At 39.0% G+C, this 22,747-nt stretch overlaps 1 protein-coding gene and 1 long non-coding RNA gene across 7 annotated transcripts; one reads left to right on the top strand and one right to left on the bottom strand.

Annotated features, from left to right (window-relative positions):
• Window positions 1–566: 566 nt before the first annotated feature.
• On the bottom strand, window positions 567–9,501 carry IL17A (interleukin 17A). 5 transcript variants are annotated; one of them, XM_063813124.1, is made up of 7 exons: window positions 9,400–9,501; window positions 8,578–8,717; window positions 6,795–6,924; window positions 4,574–4,645; window positions 4,130–4,356; window positions 2,779–2,981; window positions 567–1,529 (listed from the first exon to the last, which is right to left on the bottom strand). In XM_063813124.1, exons 5-7 carry the CDS (start codon window positions 4,154–4,156, stop codon window positions 1,292–1,294), a joined length of 468 nt encoding a protein of 155 aa, XP_063669194.1. In that variant the 5' UTR covers window positions 4,157–4,356; window positions 4,574–4,645; window positions 6,795–6,924; window positions 8,578–8,717; window positions 9,400–9,501; the 3' UTR covers window positions 567–1,291. The 5 variants fall into 5 exon arrangements, with proteins under 5 accessions (XP_063669194.1, XP_063669193.1, XP_527408.2 ...); XM_063813123.1 differs by having other exon boundaries at window positions 4,130–4,645; window positions 8,578–8,720; XM_527408.5 differs by lacking the exon at window positions 6,795–6,924 and having other exon boundaries at window positions 8,578–8,720; window positions 9,400–9,500.
• On the top strand, window positions 7,302–22,251 carry LOC134810308 (uncharacterized). 2 transcript variants are annotated; one of them, XR_010158045.1, is made up of 5 exons: window positions 7,302–7,478; window positions 8,604–8,805; window positions 8,984–9,426; window positions 18,960–19,078; window positions 19,611–22,251. It is a non-coding gene; the product is annotated as an uncharacterized LOC134810308 (long non-coding RNA). The 2 variants fall into 2 exon arrangements; XR_010158044.1 differs by lacking the exon at window positions 18,960–19,078.
• Window positions 22,252–22,747: the final 496 nt, after the last annotated feature.

Genomic DNA, 22,747 nt, shown 5'->3' with positions numbered 1-22,747 from the left:
GTTTTTATTTTACTTGGGCTGAACTTTTCTCATACTTAAAGTTCGTTCTGCCCCATCAGCTCCTTTCTGGGTTGTGTGGTGCCTTGATCAGACAGAAGCCAGGCCCTAGGAATGTTGCTTGAGGAAGAGAAAAATGTTGGTCTGTTGATCTCTGAGGGGCCTTAATCTCCAAAGGAAGCCTGAGTCTAGGGGAGAAACTAGACATTGTAGTCTGAAGACAATGTCTCCTCCCAGAACTTCTTGTATTTTGGGGAGGGTTTCATTTTCCCCATATGATCTTTAATAATGACATGCCATTCCTCAGGGCCATTATTTTATTTGCTCTATTCCTATCAAAATGCTTCTGTCTACAGCATTGGCTAATAGTATGAAAACCTTAGTCGGTCTTCAGTCTTGAAGGCCTGTGAAATCGAGAACTTGGAATTTTGGGTATTTCCAGGTCATTGTTACTCAAAGGCATGCTTTGTTTTGCTTATAGGAGAATTTGCATAACTCTTCCCAACAGGGAAGAGCTGAGTTTGCTAAAATACATTTAATGAGAACAAATAAACATTTTCTTTTGAAACTTTATTATTACAGAAGGATTTTATTATAAGGGTTTAATGGAACAGAGAGTTAGACTTGCTGTATCTCTTGTAAAACCTCAACAAATTGCAAAATTTAAATTAATACATATGAAAGTAGGTTTAATCTTTCTTTTCAGCCATGTTATAACTTTTAAAAACAAAGAGGAGGAAATACTATATCCGTATGTTGTAAAGACTCAGAAATTTTGCACTGCCATTTAATTCTATCTCACATTTACCTAGGCAGAACTGATAATAGTGCCTTTTCACCTTTTTCTAAATACTTAAACATAAATAGATCCTTAAATAGCTCAAATAAATACAGGTTTTACCTTTTAAATAATAAAATTCCCAAGCCCAGAATCTTGTCTTCTTTAAAAAGACAAACAAAATAAAGTAGGTAATTCATTAAAATGGAATCTTATTCCCCAAAGTTATCTCAGGGCATATTAAATACATAAATAACTTAAAGCCCTTAAAAAAGTAAACAAGAAGCAAATTGGTACTCAGTCAAACCTTCCTTCTTGGAAAGAGGGAAAGGTAATTCAGATCTCATATCTTGGCCAAGTGTTACCTCTGAAGCTTTAATTGGACAAACTGCCTTAAGAACTCTAATGAGTCCTTAGTCCGAAATGAGGCTGTCTTTGAAGGATGAGGGTTCCTGAGGGGCTGGGTCGGCTCTCCATAGTCTAACTGCTTTGGGGAGTGTGGGCTCCCCAGAGCTCTTAGGCCACATGGTGGACAATCGGGGTGACACAGGTGCAGCCCACGGACACCAGTATCTTCTCCAGCCGGAAGGAGTTGGGGCAGTGTGGAGGCTCCCTGCGCAGGACCAGGATCTCTTGCTGGATGGGGACAGAGTTCATGTGGTAGTCCACGTTCCCATCAGCGTTGATGCAGCCCAAGTGGCGGCACTTTGCCTCCCAGATCACAGAGGGATATCTCTCAGGGTCCTCATTGCGGCTGCAGAGGGGAGAAAAATCAGGAGGAAAGTGAATTCCTGGTAAAGTGGGAAAGAAATAAAACAGGAATACATGAGGAGAGGCAAGTTCACAGGATGACAAATTATAGGCATTGCAAATTCTTTAAATGATGTTAGTTTGAAGAAGAACTTTGGGGACAAATTGGATTTTTTTTTCAAGCACATGAATTGTTACAGAAAAGAAGACAGTGATCAGTTTTTCTCCAATTTATTTGAAGAATGAATAAAATAAGATAGACTGAGGCCACAGAAAAAATTTAAGTTTGACACAAATGATAGCTTTTTTAGGGTATATTTGACAGACAGAAGAAGACCAAAGGAAGAGTAGACTTGGAACCATCTAGAATAAGATAGCTGTTTATTTGACTTGATGAAGTCTGTCTTTGAAGAGGGAATACATCAAAATTTTATCTGAGATCACATTCGTGGGACAGAGCCCAGAGCTGAGATAAAGGGCTGGAAACAAAAGGTTAATTGTCTCTGTAACCTTCTCTTCCCTCTCTCTTTCAGATCAGTGAATGATTTGCTTGCATTTTTGAATTGATTTATTTTGACTCTTCCTAGTAATGGGAAGAAGAGAAGAAATCCTACAATCAGACCAATCTGTAGGCTCCACAGAACAGAGACTTATTTGTATGAAGTCAAATGATCAAAATACATTTGGTATTTAACCCTTGATGGGGTCTAAATACTGGGTATACTAAGGATACAGCAAGCATAGGTATGTTAGGAAGTAGATCAAGACTATTTAACACACAAATGGGTAGAAATACCCCAGTGATACTTATTCCACTTGGATTCAAAAACAAAAATAAGCAAAAGAAAAAAAGTAAAAAACCCTAATTACTAATTATTTGCAATAAATCTTCTCAATGGCAGCTCTGGTTAAGATAATAAAAGCATTAATCCCCTTTGATAAATGTCTATTCTTTGAATAAATAAAGAATAGACTTGGGGTCTCATAAATATTAGAATAATGATTATAATTAATTTGAGTTGATTATTGGTGTCAGTGACAATTAGATCTAACAGGATAGGGATTATTGGAGGCTGTCCTGTGCTTGGTTAAAGAAATCTGTAGAAAGTTTGAGAATTGCTCTTCACCGTGGTCCTTCCAGGTTTGACTGGTAATTCTAAATGAATAAAATCATCCTCAGGGAGATTTAACTGGCAGTCTGATGCATAAGAGGGATGAAGAATATAGCATTTTTATCTGGAAGCTTTACGTACTGGAGATTCCAAGGTGAGGTGGATCGGTTGTAGTAATCTGAGGACCTTTTGGGATTGGTATTGGTATTCCGGTTATGGATGTTCAGGTTGACCATCACAGTCCGGGGGAAGTTCTTGTCCTCAGAATTTGGGCATCCTGGATTTCGTGGGATTGCGATTCCTGCCTTCACTATGGCCTCCAGGCTCAGCAGCAGTAGCAGTGACTAGAATTGAATGGGAAAGGAGAGAGAGGTTGGAGATTAGATTACTATGTGGTTCTTTTTGACAAATTAATTGTGATGATGATGCATTGCTAATCATAGAGAACACACAATGTTCCAGGACAATCTATACTACATTTTTCAGATCAGCTAGAGAAAAATCTAGGTAGATGACCAACATAATGTTAACACCATGGCTTTAAAATTAAAAAAAAAAAAAAAACTAGTTTCAACATTCTCCTTTTGACTTAGGAAAGACATGTTATCCATTGGTTGGCAATAATTTTAATAAAAATGTCAAGTCATGGCATGTCATTAGCCTATCAGCACATGCATCATTGTCAGGTCTGGGAAGGAATAATGACCTTGATTTTCTAGGTAGAAATATCCTCCTGCACCATTGTTCTCAGTCCCATATTCTGTGAAACTCATCGTGAAGTCAAACATTCACATTGGAAGAAAGAGCTATAGAAAATCTATGTGGTATCAATATTCATGCTAGAAGTGCTGTTGGTGCTACTGGCAGGCATCCAACTAAAAACTCGATCTCCTTCATGTTTTCTTAGGTATATTTTCCAGTTGTTCTAAATTTAACATGTATTGATTCTGTAATAAAATCAGATTTCAAAAAAGATACTTGAAGTTAAATATTTAAAAAATATAAACCCCACTTATTCTAAAACACAGTTATACCTATATTTAGTTAGAATACATAGTTTCGATGTACTGAGAATATGGTACGAGATAATGGAAACAAAGGTTGTTGCTGCTACGGCTTTCAAAATCTCAAGGATAGTGACCCATTTTAAAGAAAAATGCCGTGGGAGAATTATATTAAATCCTTTGTACTCAGAAAAACAGACTTTCAATAAATTTTCTTTCTTACTGCACAGCATCATGTGACACTTCTTGTGTGGTTTAGCCCCAATATAGCTATCTTTCAGTTTTAATCTTATCTTTCAAACTGCTGTGTATCAGTTCTTGAAAATGCTGCACAATGACTTAAATACCTACCAAAGCTTTCATTTCCTATCCTACATATACAGTATTCCTGGATCTCCATAGTCAGAACCCAGCGTTTCATGCCCATGGTCCAGAAATACTATCTGGTCCAAATCAACAAGAGCATCGCACGTTAGTGCAGGACTCACCACCAATGAGGTCTTCCCAGGAGTCATCGTTGTTTCTTCCAATCAACTGGGGATGGATGAGTTTGTGCCTGCTATGAGATGGACAAAATGTAGCGCTATCGTCTCTCTTTTTATAGGGCTTTTCTCCTTCTGTGGTCACTTACGTGGCGTGTCGCAGTGGGTTCAGGGGTGACACCATTTTGGTTAAAATTTCCGCCCCCAATGAGGTCATAGAAGAATCTCTTCTTCTGAAGGAAAATGGGAAGGGCAGAAATTCATGTTCCTAAAGACCATGTCCTCTTTTCATTCTTACTTGTTAGAAGCTGAGCAGAGCTGCTATGCTATGGGTCAATATCATGTATTTATGAACATATGTACAGCTGCCAGAAGAGTTATGCTCTATTTTAATGGTTCATGAGGAAGAAAAAGTTTGAAGTAACATGTAGGTCTTCTGGTGTCATGTACCTTGATTTTCCATTTGATCTTTCTTTCCCTCACAGATTCCTTGGCCAGGTGTTGTGGAGACAATTCCGGAAACTACTCAAGTTCCCATCATATAAGTAAACAAAAAATGAAAAAAATATTTAATAATAAGATATATCCTATTTAATTGAATTTAACAATTCTTTTGTTGAATATCTACTCTGCTCAAGGAATAAATAATAGGTTCAAGAGACACGAGATTTTCTGTTAAAGGCATGTTCCAACCCTGCATGCTACCAAGCAACTTGGTGTTTTGAGGAAGGAATTGAAAATGGGGATAGAGACTGGACAAAGGTGATGAAGATGGAGAAAAGGGGGGCAGGGGGAGTAGAGAGTGATGAGAACTAGAAAGGAGAGGAGACATGATGGGGGATAGCAAGGAAAGAGAGAAGGAGTTAGCGGTTCTTTTCTCTGTACTCTAAGTAAGATGAACTTGGACTCAGGTCCTTGAGAATAGTTCCTTCTCAGGAATACAGAGGACTAGGACAAGGAAGGGCCAGTGGATATAGATGTGGCTGGCTATATGTCACCCTTCTCCACCCCTACCCCCACTGAGGTGAATGATAACTCTCAGGCACTCAGCTGGTATCCCATATTCTACATGCTAACTCGGGGGAGGCTGGCCAGTAGTTCCAACTCAATGGCTGGAGTGTAAAATTAGTTTGCCGGATCCTGAACCTGTTTGTCCTGAGATCCATTCCTCTCTGTCCTGCTCTAGCTGTAACTCAGAGGGCTGACCCTGGAGGCTGCTTGCTCAAACTCCCCTGTCAGCTGGGTTTCAGCTAGGCTCAGCCAAAAGGGAATTGGAGGACAGATGAGTAAAAGTGGGAAGTGGAAAGTGGAAAGTGGGGAGAAGCCAGGAGCTTCCTTCCTCAGTCTCCCAGAGGACTGCTCACTCCCTTTGTCCTTGCAGCCTTCGAATGGTAACAGCTTCTTGCTGATGGCAATCTCAACTACCAGGGTGACTACTTCTCTGACTCAAACTCCCTCTGTTGCAAATGCCTGAAGGGGCTTCTGTTTCCTGGCCAGATAAACCCTGGCTGATGAATGAGGGAGGCCATAAGCACCTGAATTTTAGTGGTAATAGTAGATATTCTTGATAGGTGAAGCAGATACAGATGGAGGAGGAGGTAGGATACAGCTTCAAGTGACACCGTAGTCCTGGTTTTGACATCACTATCTATGTGCTTTTCAAGACAAGATTCAGAATGAGCCCTACTGCCCCTCCTCCACACACGAACAGGCAGCAATCCCAGAAGCTGCAGCATCTCTCACATCACCTATTTCCAAGCTTCCTCTAACTCACACTCTCACCCACTTGGATGAGCTATGCTTGCTTTTCCCAATTGCTTCCTTCAGACCATCTTCGACATGCTTTCAATAATGATTCTCAAAGCATGGCTCTAATTGTGCCTTTTCTTCTGCCATTAGCTTGCATACAGAATGAAGGGTAAGCTTCTTAGCATTTGAATTAATATTTGAGTCGTACAACTTCCTTTCTAGCCTTACCCCCCACCATGCTCCAGGACCTGGGATGATGGGGTCCTGATTTTTCTCCAGGCCTTCTTTCAAAGCTTACCCACCCTTTGTTAAGGTATTGTTTCTGAAATGCCCTTCCCCATCCTCAGGTTATCAAAATGCTACTTGTCCTTCAAAATCCTGTTTAAATGTATCTCACAGGTCTGGCCTGATTACCTCAGTTGAAATAAATAGTTCCATCCATCACATGTAGCTTACACCTACCTCTCTAGTAACTTTTCTTTCATTTTGTAATGTGTTTCATTTGGCTTTAAAAGCTATGGGTAAGATATGTGTTTATTTCCATGTTTAGATTTTACTGTCAGCCTTCAAGGCTAGTATGTTCTTCAACTTTGTGACTCCTATGGTGCCTAATGTGGCCCTTTATACAACATGGGTCTTCACAGACTGCTTTTGTGTTGCTTGTTCTTCTCTGATACAGGGCTGTTCATGCATATTTCTAGTGTATTGCATGCCATTCATTTACATACTGACTCTCTTGTTTTCTTTGTAGCTCATTTCTTGCTAGACTACAAGCTACCTGAAGCCAAGTAGTCTTACTGGTCTTTGTAGCACTTAGCATAGTGTCTAGTAAGTAATAGCTGTTCAACATTTTGATTAATTGACAGTATGAGTAATGTTATTTGAGAAGTTCAGAATTTTCTATATTCTTCTTAGAACCTACCTGCATCTCAATAACCCCACTGAGTTGTCTAGTGCCTTGGTTCTGCATCCTGATCCTTTTGAACTTAGTGTGATGAGGCTATAGCTTATTCAGGATCACCCTGGAGTGGAGGATTCCTTGTTGTTGCTTTCTGGCAAGGAAGAAGGAGGGGAGAATGTGCTTACTGTGAACTATTTTGATTGAAGTTGCAGGGGGAGAAGCTGACTCTAGCTGTTTTCCCTAGTCTTGCCTCCTGTGCCTATGTAATTCAGCCTGTGTGCTATGCTTTGAAATGCTTTAAAATAAAATGGGGAAACAAAATGGGTTTTCACAGAAGTGTTAAAATGATCATTTTGACATGGTGGTTGGAGCTGGGTGTGTGCAGCCTTGAGTATGGCTGATTTCCCAGACGTTTGCTTGAGCTGGAAGCCTGTGGCTCCTGGAGGAGCAGCTGGAAGTGTAAGAGTGTGTTCACAGTGGGCAGGGCTCTTCCTCTGCATTTGTCTGCAGAGGCAGCTGACTCAGGTTTCAATCCGAGACTGTTGAGGTGGAGTGCACGCTGGACTGGGCATTAGAGTGCCTAGAACACTGAATGAGAGGACACCTTTGTTTTCACTGTGAATCTGCCACTAACTACCCATGCCCTTGGGTACATCACCTCTTTGAGGCTTAGTTTCCTGTCTTATAAAATGAGTTTTGCACCAGGTAATCTTTTGATCATCTATGATTTTCTGGAGATGAATATAGTAAAGAACAAATGGGAGTAGTAAATTAGAGATGATTATTTTGTTAGTGATTGTCTTCCAGGTTTATCAATCTTGCTTCTCTGAGGGCTTGAAACAGATCACCATAAGCAATGGGGAGCTGCATGTTGTGAGTTCAGAGCTTCAATGGGTGGGGGCAAGTATGCAACTGGAGACAGGGAAAGATTTCCAGGAGACAAACATGCATTTGAAGGGATGATAGTGGTAAAATGTTTCTGCCCTTCTTGATTTAGAGAAATGATTTTCAAGGCTCCTTGAAATTATTAGGCCATTAAACAGTATTTCTTTCTACTTGCAATAGAGAATAATGTAAGGGATGGAAAGAAAAATTTTTCCTTTTGTGTCCTGGAGAGAGTATTTTTGAGTCTTTTGTCTCAGTGTGGTGGAAAATTAAGGCTTGCTAAAAGATAAAATAAATAAATTTTAATTTTTGCTTAGGTAGTAAGGTTACCATTGAGAGATTAATATATTTTAAATTTATATTCTATAGCCATTTTATAAAAGTAACAAAGGTCTCAGTATAGGAGGAGGCATCATGCCATTGTTTCTGCTTAAAGTTAATAAAAGATGGTGGCTGTTCAAAAAGATTGGAGCCATTTTGATTAATGCTGTGCACATCACCAGGCAAGACTACTCTCTTGATCTTCACTTAATATAGAGAGAATAAATGAGTCGTTGGAGAGAATTCTCTTGGATTTTAAATGTAGGGGCTGATACTTTGCAAATGGGCCAGCACACAAGGAGCAATGTCAAACAGACACTTAAAAGGAAGACGTGATGTTTAGAGGGGAGAAGATTTGCAATAGAGAGCCATCTGGAAGGCCTTGGGGAGTTGATAAAATCAGGATTTAATTGAGACTCAGATTTAGACCCAGTTTATCAAGCTCTAGATCATCTACCCTGAATTTGAAGATATCAATACTATTACATACTAGAAGTTCATCTCTGAGGTTACCGATGTTGTCTTGCAAAAACCAGAACTTAATACATATATAATTAACATGATTTCTTAAATAGGAAGTATCAATCTTGGTACCAACCTGATAGCATCATTGTTCCTCTCCAGCATAATGCTTGTTTGTATCCACATGGCTGTGCTCCTGAGGGCCGTCCTGAACAGTGAGCTGATGGATGAGAACACTTTGGGGGTGAGTACAGGCTTCATCCTGTGCTGGAATCCCTGCTGGAGAAAATTCTCTTTTTATATGACATGACGAATTAAAGGCATGATTAACAATGAGGACGTTTTTATAGAGTCATTGTTAAAGGTGAGTGCTGAGAGATGGCAGGCAGAATCCTTTTTCAACATTTGGGTCCTGTTTCCTCACCATTGGTCATTCTAACTCTTGGTAGGCATTTTGCCCGGATGAAGACCATCTGTGCAACTCCTTTGAGTGACTAATTTTCTTTTTTCTACTATTGGTTTTTGATGTTTCCTCTACCTAGTGCACACCAGGCTGTTTTCATCTGATGGAACCAGATCACAAAACTGTTTGGACATCTGTGAAAAACAAACCCAATCTGTATGGTCAAAAGAACATTGAACAGCCATTATTCATGTGAAGTGTTTGATAGAAAGGCATTCTGTGTCTGGTGACTTCCAAACAACGTGTAGTGCCTTTATCGCCTGAGTAAATGGGGCTTGCCTTTAACACATCCTCTTTACTAGTCTCAAAGCACTGAGATAATGACTGAAAGCTGTGTTAGAGACCAAGCCATGCAAGAAAGAAAATGTGTCATATCACATCAACTTAAAACAACTGCAAACCATCAACAGTGTTTCCCCAATCCCTACATTAAAATCTACAATCAAGCAGATAATATGAGCATGTCAATTTCTCCTTTGAGTAATAACTACTAACCTCATGGAAACCAAGCCTCTTCCTTAGGTGAGTTTATCATTAGTCTTTTACTGAAACACTGATTTAAAGTGGGTCAGAAAACTTTCCATTTTTTTTTCAAACAATACATGTAGAATTATACACCTATATGTTAGCAGGCACATGCAAATTTGTTTTATGGTGGACTTCCCTTTGGTAATGCTGACTTCATCTGATACTCTAAGAATTAAGGTCAGCAAGTGACTGAAGTTTCAAGTCTGAACGGATGTCACTGAAAAGTAGGGTCTAAAATTAAACAAGAAAACCAAACCACACATTGTGGTTGGGCTATCAAGTTATCAGCTTTATTTTCTTTTCAGCAATTTCGAAGTTAATATGATTTAGAGACAACCACAGAATATATTTGAAAGGAAGATACAGTATATGAACCTGGAACAAATTGTTAATTTTTTTTTAGGCAATATAGAGGTTGCTACGGTGAGGTGGTAGCTTCGTGAATTGGAGGTACAAAAAAATCAACACATAATGATGTATTTCTCTATCCCAAATGAATGATTCTTTTATTCTGAAATCCTCCAGAGAATTTAAGGTAAATATAGCAAAAATTCAGCAAAGTAAAGTAGAAGTAGAAATATAAATCAAGCTCAGAGGACGTGGAAACAGGGACAAAAGTCAAGGTCTAGGAAAAGAAAACCCAAAGTTATTGTCTGTAAGGGCCAACATATTTACATTTGTCTCCAAGCTTCCTGGCAGCCAAAAAAAAAAAAAAAAAAAAGGAGAAATGCTCAGTTACATAAGTCCCATTTTCAGAAGGAAAAAGCTAGCTAATTCCTGAGGTAGATTTTTTTCCTATCATTACATTTTAAGATAAAATCTTTGTCTGAGGCTTATAGATGATCCTATATAGTATATTGGCTAAGGACAATTTTTTTGCTTCAGACATTCCCATGATCACACTCCAGTTCCACCTTAATAGCCGTGTGCCCTTGGGAAAATTACACCATCTATATTTCGGTTTCCGTACCTACAACAGGAAAATAACAATAGAACATGCTTTGTAGGTAGTAAATGAAATAATACATGTGGCCTGGCATGTATTAAATGCTCAGTGAATATTGATTCAATGTTAATATTAACAGGAATGTGTGTGTGTCAGAATCTGTCAGAGAAAACTTTTCGAGGAAAGGGAGACATTGGGTCTGAGGGACACTAGTTATCTGCTCATTTGAATATCTACTCTGTGAGGAAGTAGGGAGATATCTTCAGGCTTCCACATGTCCTAGATGAAATAGACATTCATTAAACAAATGTTTCTTGAACACCTATTATGTGCCAGGCACTGTGCTGGACTCAGGATAGAGCAGGGCAAGCAGACAAAGCACTGCTTTTAAGAAACTGACATTCAGGGTAGTATAGTCCCTTTATTCATATTTTGAGTTTACCAGCCTATTTGCTTATAATGAATTAGGCTTCTCAGGCAGGAAACCTGGAAACCAGGGCCCTGGATAGCAGACACAGGCTTTCTAGTTACTGGAAAGGAATAGTCCTTGCTACAAATTATGAAGTTGCCTTCCTGATTTATATATTACTGCACCAACAATTAAGGAATTTCAAGGTTTACCACAGATTATATTAAATTTAACCAAGAACTGCCATTCTGTGTGTATTTTAGACTCTATCTTTTTTTCTATTTAGCTATCTATTTGCACACATACACACGTATGCAAAAGAAAGAAAGCATAATTAATCCATAATCCTAGTTGCTAGAAATAAGCTTTCAAGGTACACCTTCTGTTATCTTACAAAATTGGGATCATTTTAAGTGTATTGTTCTACTAAATGTATTTTTTTTTTTTTTTACAAAATTGGGCCACATTATAATACTGTTTTGTAAACTTTTTTCTCATCTTACAATATATTCTAAACACTTTGCCCTTTTTTTAAAGCTTGTGTATGTGTATGTGTGTGTTTGAAACAGATTGATTACCTAACATCCTGAGAAAGAGATGAGAAATAGGCTGTTTAACTGGTTGCCTACTGTTAAATATTTTGATTGCTCCCAAATTTCTATTTTAATGCTTAAGATAAATGGACAGAGATCTATGAAGCTTGTTAAACCTTCTAAGTAATGATATTACAGAGGCAATAGTCATAAAAAAAGATATCAACAAAAATATTTACAAGACAAAGGCTAATGACTATGCAAAAAAGTGGTTTGCCATATGGTAGGCACCAAAGGTCAATGACATAAATACTATTATAGTATAGTATTTATGTCATTATATGGCAATCAGTATGTCATCAAAGAGCAAGACTTAAAAAAATTATTCATTCTCTTATTTCATTTAATCTCTACAACAATTCCTTAGGATACTATTGTCCAAATATACAGGGAAGAATACTAAGGTTTGGCAAGTTTCAGTGATTGGCCTGAAGTCATCCAGTAGGCAGGTGGTGGTCCTGTTTTGTCACAGATATTGCTGACTTTCAAGTCTATGGGTTTTTCCACTATGGCACACTAAAAACACTGATATTGAAAGCCAATTAAAAAATTATTTTGCATCTGACTTTCTGATATTTTGAAGTCTCAAAAATTATCAAATTATCTTTGGTTTATCCATTTGGTGGTATCACTTCTTTCATTTACCCTTGTCCATTATCTTTGCTTTAGTGACAACCCCTCTCTGTCTAGTGCTAGATTAGGCTATTCCTGTGTCTAGACTATGAGAATCCCAACATTTATTTATTTTTTAATCCCATTGAAGTAGAGATTTCTATAAAAAAATAAGGGAGGTGCAAAGAGAGGTGCATATATGTCTATGTTTTACTGAAGATCGAGGTAACAGGATTTGTGCTTAGTTTCCTGGCTGGATTAGAAGATCATTAAACTTTTCTTTCTTTTCCTTTTTTTTCTTAAAAAGGGGGTTGAAGGAAGCATAATTTACATATGAGAATCACAGAGTAATCTTATATGATGGCTGTGAACAGATTGGTCTTCATTTGTTCTGAATAACTAAGACATTATAGTCATAATGCATTTAGCTATGCATTTAGTTTTTGTAGAAAAACTTTGCAGTAGTCAGCATTGTAAATATTTCACCAGTATTAAGTTGCTCCATGAACCTGATGCCAAGCATAAGAAGATAATAGGGAAAAAATAACTAATTTTGAAAACTCTCTGATGCACATATCATTTAAAAATGTTTGGCTAGAATTCAATTGTGTGTATGTACCATAATTTATTTCATCTATTAACATATTTTGAATTCATTCTAAATTATCTACTATTAATACAGTGATAAAAATCATACTAGTCAGATTTGTGCTCAAATATATATTATACTACAGGATATATAAGATTTTTATATTATTGCCTATGTTTTGCTAAAGAATCTTGAAGATTATATAGTTCCCTCCTTTGCCTGTAATAGGAAGTCAGTAGAGCTAGTTTAAGCACAAATGAGAAACCAATTATAAGCACATAAATATGCCTCAAAGACATAAAGGCAGGAATTAAAGCAGGGATTCAGGAAAGTACTGGAACAAGAGCTAGAAACTAACAGGTGTCAAGGCAATTACTTTCTTAACCTCTCAAAATCCTTCTTTCCTGAACTGTATCATTTCTCTCTCTCTGCAGATTCCTATCATCTATGTCTTTATGCTTCTGGCTCTCCCAAGTTCACACATTCTCAGGTCCCCTTTGATAGGCATTTCTCAGTTGCAAGCCACATTTTCAGGAGAGTCTGATTGACTAGAGTCATGTGTCTAATCAGCAATGGTTGGACAGGATCGTGTAGTACACACAGGGATGCTGGGGGGCCTGTTCTCAAAGAAGAGGGGTGTGGGCTGGGCAGACATTCTAAAAGGTGTGCACTCTAAGTTAATTTTCTCCACAACAGAGGAAAAATGTATGTAGATGGCATAGTTTCTTTCCTTCATACCATTGAGTCTTGGCAAAGAATGCCTCCTGCTCTGAGCTCTATTATTTCTCATCAGGCTGAGTGTTGTAATTGCTTCTATTTTATTTATTGCATTATATTTCAATTATTTATACATACATATATAGCTTATATATAAGGTGCATGTATATGTGTGTTGTATAATCCATATGTGTAATTTTGTGTGTATATCTATATCTATAAATTTTTTGGTCCATCTCCACTTAAATTTATTAAGTTGTAGTTCTTAGTATTGTGCAAAACATAAATGATAGATGTATAATACATGTCTATTTATTATCTTTTAAAGATGCTCTCCCTGTCTGGAAAGGTTGGATGTAGACATTTTTTCTGTCACCTTTAAAAATAGTTATGTGCTTTATACACATCTATGTGGATCCTGCTGAACTTATGTGGTTTTTAGATTTTTTTTTTGGTAAGATATGCTGTATAGAGCATTGCAACCACATGTAGTGAGGTTAACACCTGAAAGTGAGAGATGGGGAGCCAGGGCCCCATCTGGGCTAAACACAACATCTGCTGGAGATGATGAGTTAATAGCCATCAGGGAAGTGGTTGACAGACCACTTGACACAGGTGAGAAACACACTTATCTCCTGCCTTTATGCTTGTTGCTAGAAGAGGCACTTCAGCTGAGTACCTGGTACACAAACAGGAAGGCTCTACAAATGCTTTTGTTTGGGAGCCTGGTTCTTAGCAGATATGTATTGTCCATTGGTTGTCCTAATTCATCAAACATCCCCACCCATCCATTTATCTATCCATTCAACCATCCTATCTGTCCATCTAATAAACATTTATTGAAGAATTAGTTTTAAAAAGAGCAGCAGGGAATATACAGTTTTACAAGGACCACTGGCTTAGACACACTCAAACTGTTCACACACTAATAGAAAAGCTTTGGAGTTAAACACACCTGGATTTACTTTGTTGCCTAGTAGCTACATGACCTTGGTACTTAATATTCTCTAAGCCTCAAACCCCTCATCTTTAAAATGGCAATAATAATAATAGCACTTACATCATAAAGTTACTATAAGGATTAGAGTAGATACTGTGTATAATGCTCTTTGGACAGAATCATAAATATTATGTATTATTATTATTTTATTTTATTTTATTTTATTTTTTGAGATGGCGTTTTGCTCTTGTTGCCCAGGCTGGAGTGCCGTGGTGCTATCTCGGCTTACTGCAACCTCCGCCTCCCAGGTTCAAGCGATTTTCCTGTCTCAGCCTCCCGAGTAGCTGGGATTACAGGTGTTTGCCACCACGCCTGGCTATTTTTTTTGTATTTTTAGTAGAGATGGGGTTTCACTATGTTGGCCAGGCTGGTCTCGAACTCCTGACCTCAGGTGATCCACCCGTCTCAGCCTCCCAAAGTGCTGGGATTACAGGTGTGAGCCACCAGGCCCGGCCTATATTATTATTTTTAAGCATCATCTACAATAATGAGTTCTGATGAAGCTCAAAATTTTATGCATTGTGGAATATACAGGAAATAAGTTCTACCTGCCCAGGCTGTCACTGTAAGTAGGAGATTGCTTCACATGGGGTGGATTTGTGAAATAACAAGACATTTGAAGAAAGAAAAATCCAGCTCATTAGAATGCCTTGCCTAGTAGTTGACAAATATATCTTAGTTATGTACCATAATATCCAGCTGGGATGATTTTTCACTTTTCATCTGCAGCATTGGGCAGCATGTCTATATGGCTTTAGACTCATGGACTTACAGAATGAAAAATAGAAATTGTCCTGAGAGCACATCCAGTCAATTTGCCAGGTGTTAGAAACTTGCTAAGCATCTATGCTTTATCTAACAATTCAGCGAAAGAGATGCTACAATTGCAGTGGAAATTTATCTTCATTTCTAACTGAACTAATTCCAGTTGCAAATCCAATTAATTGTTTTGTTTTATCCTCAAGCAGTATCTTCAAAATCAACTAGGCTCAAAGCTTTTTCATTATCTTTTCCTCTTCCCCTTCTACCTCCCTCTGAGTCTTGTCACCAATTTCAATGTGCTGCAGAGTCCTATTGATTCTCTATAGTTCTGCCATGTAGTTGGAGAAGTTCTTTCTATCCTTGTTCAGACCCCCACTCCCTCATGCTTTTACCTTAGTCACCACATCCTGCTATGGACTTTCTGGTTTCTAGACCCTCGTCCTTGCTGTCCATCTTGCTCCTCAAAACCACATCCATCTTTCTAAGCCATTGCTCTCCTCAAAGGTTTTCCTAAGTAAAATTATTATAGGATAGCTTGGACTTTTCAGTTTTACATCAAGGCCTCCGCATGTGGGGCTGCCCTTCTTGCCCAGCCTCGTCCTTTATAACTCCAGCTCTGCTTCTGTTCAGCTAGTTTTCTGTCTTTCAAAGTGATCCCATTGTTTCTCCATGTCTTTTCTCCCGTAAATTATTTCTTCAGAGAGTAGACAGTCCCTCTCTTTTTGACGGTTGTATGGCTCCATGATTTGAAAACTGCAATGATAAAGGCTTCAACTTTTGTTATTAGTCCATCGTAGGAAAGCAGAGTTGAGAGGATAGATTGATGACATGAGATTTGCAGCTATGAGACATCTGTGCTTACACACAAGCTAGGTACTGTATGGTTTCCTTAGACCAGAACCTGGGAAAGATGGGAGGTTATGAGACAGGGGTTCTTAATGTAGAGTCCATGGATCTCTAGAAAATCCATGAATGAGATTCCAAATACCTGTGAACCTCCTAAAATCACATGCAAAGATTCATGTGTGTGTGCATTTGTTTTCAGGGGGTGAATCCACAGCTCTCATTAAAAGACAAGGACATTTGGCAAACAGCTTTAATTAGGGATTTGGCCAAAAGAGTGTGGGAAGTTGGGACTGAGCCAGACCAACATGAAACTTGCCACCTCATGCTATACCACAGTGATGGAGTCTTTGCTTAGATGCTGCGCTTGGGGAAATTCAAGGTGAAGAAGCCGTCTCACTAAATGCTGAGCCAAGCACTATCACAGGCCAGGAGAACACACACAAGATGATCCTAGAACTCCTAGAGGGTCAGAGTCCCCCAAGACTTCTTAGGCCCAGATTGGAAAAGGACTTTTGTCACCGAAAGAGGCCAGAGATTAGGGAAATCACAGATTTGGCTGATTCAGAGCACTGATTTTGGGGGTAGGATGCAACTGACTAGTTTGGGGGAAGGGAATGTGGGGCATGCTTGAAAGACTAAAAACTGAATTCTGGAAAGGACTAATCTCCTTTTTAACAATGCCGCCCTAAAATAATTTCAGGCAGGGGTATCCTTGTAGATGAAAAGACGTGCAGGGACCTGTATGTCTTTAGAATATTTTCTTGGTTAAGAAATTTGTGACTAGAGTTTAGCTATCTAAGTTTCATATCTGCCGTCTTGTATGTTCAGTTTTTTTTTGCTTTCATATTTATCGTGATTTTTCCTTTCAATACTTGATAAAGATGTTTTGAAGATGTGACTCTGAAGAAGAGGCAACTTAGGAAAGTGGTAGGGTATAGGGGGGAGGGTGATAGGGTCTGTCTTAGCTGAATGATGGAAAGCAAGATGGCGCAGCTGGTAGTGAGAAGAACTCCCTTTCTGCAGCTCTAATTGATGTTTGCCAGAAGAGTCTTTCACTTACAGCACTCCCACACCCAATATCCATAGCCTACCTACCTGTCTTGTGATCCCATTCAAATCCATGGGGCTATCTCTGCTGACCTTTGACTAATCTTTCACTCTTTCCTCCTGGAGCCGTCTTCTTAGCTAGGGATGAGGTTGAGAAGATTTCATTGAATAATCCCCCACCATACACTCCAGTTGAGGACACATATTGCATGTACCACTTGTTTAAAAAAAGGGGTTTTAACATTTGTTTCTGTCTCTCTCTCTTTGAGAGAGTGTTTATCTTTTCCAGTAATATTCTAAGCTCTTTTAGGGTATTTGGAGTCAGATACATGGGTTGTAATCATGGTTCTTCTACAATCTAAGCTGTTTGAAATAAACTATACAAACTTCCTAAACCATGGTTCTTCATCTTTAGTCAATTAATTGCTAATCGATGAGAATGTGATCAATTCACTGCAGTCAGTTAAAAATGCTGGATACTGAGAATTGAGATTGATTATATTTAAGGGCAGAAAGATATATTTAAAAGCAAAGTAGCTAAAACAATGTATCTTAAATTCCATATGCTAAATATAATAAAAGTACAGCTTTTTAATAAAGAGACACTTCAGAAATAAATGAATTCAAATTTAACTAAGTAGAATTCATTGGTAAATTAGATCTGTATTACAACTATGAGGTATAAAAGGAGAATGTCTAATAGGTTTCAGGCACTCAAATACAAATAAGTGCAAGAGGAGGAAGTTCATTGTACATAGTTTCTTTATTAAGAGATATTATTAAGATTATTAAGGGAAGAAGAATCCATAGTTTGTATCAACTGACAGAATGATCTAATGTTGGTGAGTTAACAAAATAGGTTAATACTATAATTTAAACTGCTGAGTTGCAGCTTACTAATCATTGGATGTTAGTAAAAATAGATGGATTCTTAATAGTTAAGATTATTTTATGACCTATTTCCTTTTCTTCTTTCTTTTCTTTCTCTTTCTTTCTTTCTTTCCTTCTCTCTGTCTCTCTCTTTCTTTCTTTCTTTCTGTCTCTCTTTCTTTCTTTCCTTCTCTCTGTCTCTCTCTCTTTCTTTCTTTTTCTCATTCTTTCTCTCTCTCTCTTTCTTTCTTTCTTTCTTTCTTTCTTTCTTTTTGACAGAGTCTAGCTCTGTCACCCAGGCTGGAGTGCAGTGGCAAGATCTTGGCTCACTGCAACCTCCACCTGCTGGGTTCAAATGATTCTCATGCCTCAGCCTCCCTAGGAGCTGGGACTACAGGTGTGCGCCACCATGCCCAACTGATTTATATGTACATATATATATTTTTTAGTAGAGACAGCATTTCACCATGTTGGCCAGGCTGGTCTCAAACTCCTGTCTTCAAGTGATCCGCCCGCCTTGGCCTCCCAAAGTGCTAAGGTTGCAGGGGTGAGCCACTGTGCCTGGCCCTTATGACCTATTTTCTGAGGAAATAAAGTTTCAAGTTTACTAACAGAAACTATGCAAATGAAAAGAGATCATAGCTTACTGATGAGAAATCGACAAGATGAGAGAAGTAAAAGGGTTGTATTTTCCCTACGAAAAGATTTTCTGATTGAAGTTAATAATCTGACAATACAATCCCTAGAAGAAATAAAAAAAACTGATGAAAGGTTAGCAGATGGCATAGAAATGTGGTCTTAGAAGTATAAGTAAAATAGCATGTAATGAGAAAGATATATTGAATAAAAATATAATGACTTTGATTTGATATCTCAAACAACATGGCAATTAAAAAGCCCAAAAATGTATCAAAGCTAAATATTGGAAATATAAGAAGGAACGAAATTGTAACTGAAATGAAATCTGCACTGTTATGGTAATAAATATTTTATAATTTTTTATCTTTCTTAAAAAGCTATTTCTTTAAGGTGAATTAATACAAATGGAAAGGAAAAATGGTCAGAAAATACAAAATTTTTTTCAAAATTTTAAGGATCTTTTGAAAATGGGTATAATTGTGAGCTTTGTTCTTCAGATGTCTCTGATGTAGGAGTTTGCAGAATACCAGCATCTTGGCACAACTGAGGAGGAAATAATCCTCTTTCTGGCATGCGACACTTTAAGAGGCCTCAGATGCCCTTGGATAACTTTCAGGTATCTGAGCCCCAGGCTAACAGGCCCCAGAGGCTGTGGTTTACATGGCACATTCCTGGTCATTAGAAATAGTACATGCTTCCATAATAAAAACTATCTCCTGAGACTGTGGGAACCCCCTTAGAAAGCCACACTCCAGCATTCTTAATCTCATGTAGCTGCAGATGAGTGAAGAGTTTGTTGTGGGCCTGCTTGATTAGGTAAGTGGATCTTAGATCTGATGCTGTGATATGGTTTGGCTGTGTCCCACCTAAATCTCAACTTGAATTGTATCTCCCAGAATTCCCATGTGTTGTGGGAGGGACCCAGGGGGAGGTAATTGAATCATGGGGGCCCGTTTTTCCCATGTTATTCTTGTGGTAGTGAATAAGTCTCATGAGATCTGATGGTTTATCAGGGGTTTCTGCATTTGTCTCTTCATTTTTCCCTTGCCGCTGCCATGTAAGAAGTGCCTTTTGCCTCCTACCATGACTCTGAGGCCTCCCCAGCCATGTGGAACTGTAAGTCCAATTAAACCTCTTTTTGTTCCCAGATTTGAGTATGTCTTTATCAGCAACATGAGAACGAACTAATACAGTAAATTCGTACCAGTAGTAGAGTGGGGCGTTGCTGAAAAGATACCCGAAAATGCGGAAGCGACTCTGGAACTGGGTAACAGGCAGAAGTTGAAACAGTTTGGGAGAGCTCAGAAGAAGACAGAAAAATGTGAGAAAGTTTGGAACCTCCTAGAGACTTGTTGAATGGCTTTGACAAAAATGCTGAGAGTGATATGAACAACAAGGTCCAGGCTGAGGGTGGTCTCAGATGGAGGTGAGGAACTTGTTGGGAACTGGAGTAAAGGTGACTCTTGTTATGTTTTAGCAAAGAGACCGGCGGCATTTTGCCCCTGCCCTAGAGATTTGTGGAACTTTGAACTTGAGAGAGATGATTTAGGGTTTCTGGTGGAAGAAATTTCTCAGCAGCAAAGCATTCAAGAGGTGACTTGGGTGCTGTTTAGAGCATTTTGTTTTAAAAGGAAAACAGAGCATAAAAGCTCAGAAAATTTGCAGCCTGACAATGCAGTAGAAAAGAAATACCCATTTTTTTTTTTTAGGAGAAATTCAAGCCAGCTGCAGAAATTTGCATAAGTAGCAAATAGCCTAATGTTATTCCCTAAGACCACAGGGAAAATGTCTCCAGGCCATGTCAGAGACCTTCATGGAAGCCTCTCCCATCACAGGCTTGGAACCCAGGAGGAAAAAGTGGTTTCATTGGCGGGGCCCAGGGTCCCTGTGCTGTGTGCAGCCTAGGGGCTCGGTGACCTGTGTCCCAGCTGCTGTAGCCTAGGTTGAAAGGGTCCAAGGTACTTCAGAGGGTAGAAGCCCCAAGACTTGAAGCTTCCACATGATGTTGAGCCTGTGGGTGCACGGAAGTCAAGAACAGAGGTTTGGGAACCTCCGCCTAGATTTCAGATGTATGGAAATGCCTGGATGCCCAGGCAAAAATTTGCTGCAGGGTTGGGGCCCTCATGGAGAACCTCTGCTGGGGCAGTGCAGAAGGGCAACATGGGGTTGGAGCCCTCATGCAGAGTCTCTACTGGGGCACTGCCTAGTGCAGCTGTGAGAAGAGGGCCACCGTCCTCCAGAACCCAGAGTGGTAGATCCACTGGCACCTTGCACCTTGCACTTGGAAAAGCCACAGATACTCAACACTAGCCAGTGAAAGCAGCAAGGAGGGAAGCTGTACCCTGCAAAGCCACAGGGGTGGAGCTGCCCAAGACTATGGGAACCCACCTTTTGCATCAGTGTGACTTGGATGTGAGACCTGGAGTCAAAGGAGATCATTTTGGAGCTTTAAAATTTGACTGCACCACTGGATTTTGGACTTGCATGGGTCCTGTAACCCCTTTGCTTTGGCTAATTTCTCCCATTCGGAATGGCTGTATTTACCCAATACCTGTAACACCATTGTATCTAGGAAGTAAGTAGCTTGCTTTTGATTTTACAGGCTCATAGGCAGAAGGGACTTGCCTTGTCTCAGATGAGACTTTGGACTGTGGACTTTGGGTTAATGCTGAAATGAGTTAAGACTGGGGGACTGTTTCGAAGGCATGATTGGTTTTGAAATGTGAGGACGTGAGATTTGGAGTGGCCGGGGTGAAATGATATGGTTTGGCTGTGTCCCCACCCAAATTTCAGCTTGAATTGTATCTCCCAGAATTCCCATGTGTTATAGGAGGGACCAAAGTGCTCGTAATTGAATCATGGGGGCTGATCTTGTGATAGTGAATAAGTCTCACAAGGTCTGATGGGTTTATCAGGGATTTATGCTTTTGCTTCTTCCTCATTTTTTTCTTGCTGCCACCATGTAAGAAGTGCCTTTCACCTCCCACCATGATTCTGAGGCTTCCCCAGCCGTGTGGAACTGTAAATCCAATTAAACCTCTTTTTGTTCCCAGTTTCGGATATGTCTTTATCAGCAGCATGAAAATGAACTAATGCATGCTGTAACAGAGACTGAAGTGAGGTGGGGTTTGAGGAAAACTGATGCAGTTCGTTTTTCTTTAATGAGATTCACTCCATATTTGGGTGAGGTGAGACCCATCCAAGGGTCTCTGAGACTAGAGACTAGAGACTGATTAAGATGATGCAGGGGAGGGAAAACTTTTTGGTGCCCACGGGGAAAGGGAACAGAAGGTTTTTCCTTTTGTTTTTAATAATTTCAATTTTTATTTTAGATTCAGGGATACAGCTGCAGGTTTGTTACCTGGCTGTATTGTGTGATGCTGAGGTTTGGGGTGTGATTGATCTTTTCACCCAAGTACTGAGCATAGGACCCAATAGTTAGTTTTTCAACCCTTGCTCCACTCCCTTCCTCCTCCGTCTGGTAGTCTTCAGTGTCTATTGTTCCCATCTTTATGTCCATGTGTGTTCAATGTTTAGCTCCCACTTATAAGTGAGAAAATGTAGTATTTGATTTTTTATTCCTGTGTTAATTCACTTAGGATGATGGCCTCCAGCTGCATCCATGTTGCTGCAAATGACATAATTTTGTTCTTTTGCATGGCTGCGTAGTATTCCATAGTGTATATGTACCACATTTTCTTTATCCAATCCACTGTTGATGGGCACCTAGGTTGATTCTATGTCTTTGCTATTGTGCATAGTGCTGCAATAAACATATGAGTACATGTACCTTTTTGGTAGAATGATGTATTTTCCTTTGGGTATATACCTAGTAATGGGATTGCTGGGTTGAATGGTAGTTCTGTTTTAAGTTATTTGAAAAATCTCAAAACTGCTTTCCACAGTGGCTGAACTAATTTACATTCCCACCAACAATGTATAAGCATTTTCTTTTCTCTGAAGCCTTGCCAGCATCTGTTGTTTTTGACTTTTTAATATTAATAATAGCCATTCTGACTGTTGTAAGGTGGTATCTCATTGTGGTTTTGATTTGCATTTCTCTGATGATTAGTGATGCTGAGATTTTTTTTCATATGTTTATTGGCCATTTGTATGTTTTATTTTGAGAAATGCCTGTTCATGTCTTTTGCCTACCTCTTAATGGGGTTATTTGCTTTTTGCTTATTGATTTAAGTTTCTTACAGAATCTGGATATTGGAACTTGGTCAGATGCATCATTTACAGTACTTTCTCCTATTCTAAGTTGTCTCTTTCCTCTGTTGAT

Source organism: Pan troglodytes, chromosome 5, assembly GCF_028858775.2.
Source record: "Pan troglodytes isolate AG18354 chromosome 5, NHGRI_mPanTro3-v2.0_pri, whole genome shotgun sequence".
Taxonomy (NCBI): domain Eukaryota; kingdom Metazoa; phylum Chordata; class Mammalia; order Primates; family Hominidae; genus Pan; species Pan troglodytes.
This window is presented reverse-complemented; position numbering and strand designations above follow the sequence as displayed.

Bases quoted from the DNA above. Each gene is read 5' to 3' on its own strand.
- IL17A (XM_063813122.1), bottom strand. From the start codon at position 4,156: ATGACTCCTGGGAAGACCTCATTGGTG. The intron at 2,982-4,129 runs GTGAGTCCTGCA...ATTCAATTCTAG, and splicing joins CTGGGAAGACCTCATTGGTG to TCACTGCTACTGCTGCTGAG. The intron at 1,530-2,778 runs GTACGTAAAGCT...TCCCCTCTGCAG, and splicing joins ACCTCACCTTGGAATCTCCA to CCGCAATGAGGACCCTGAGA.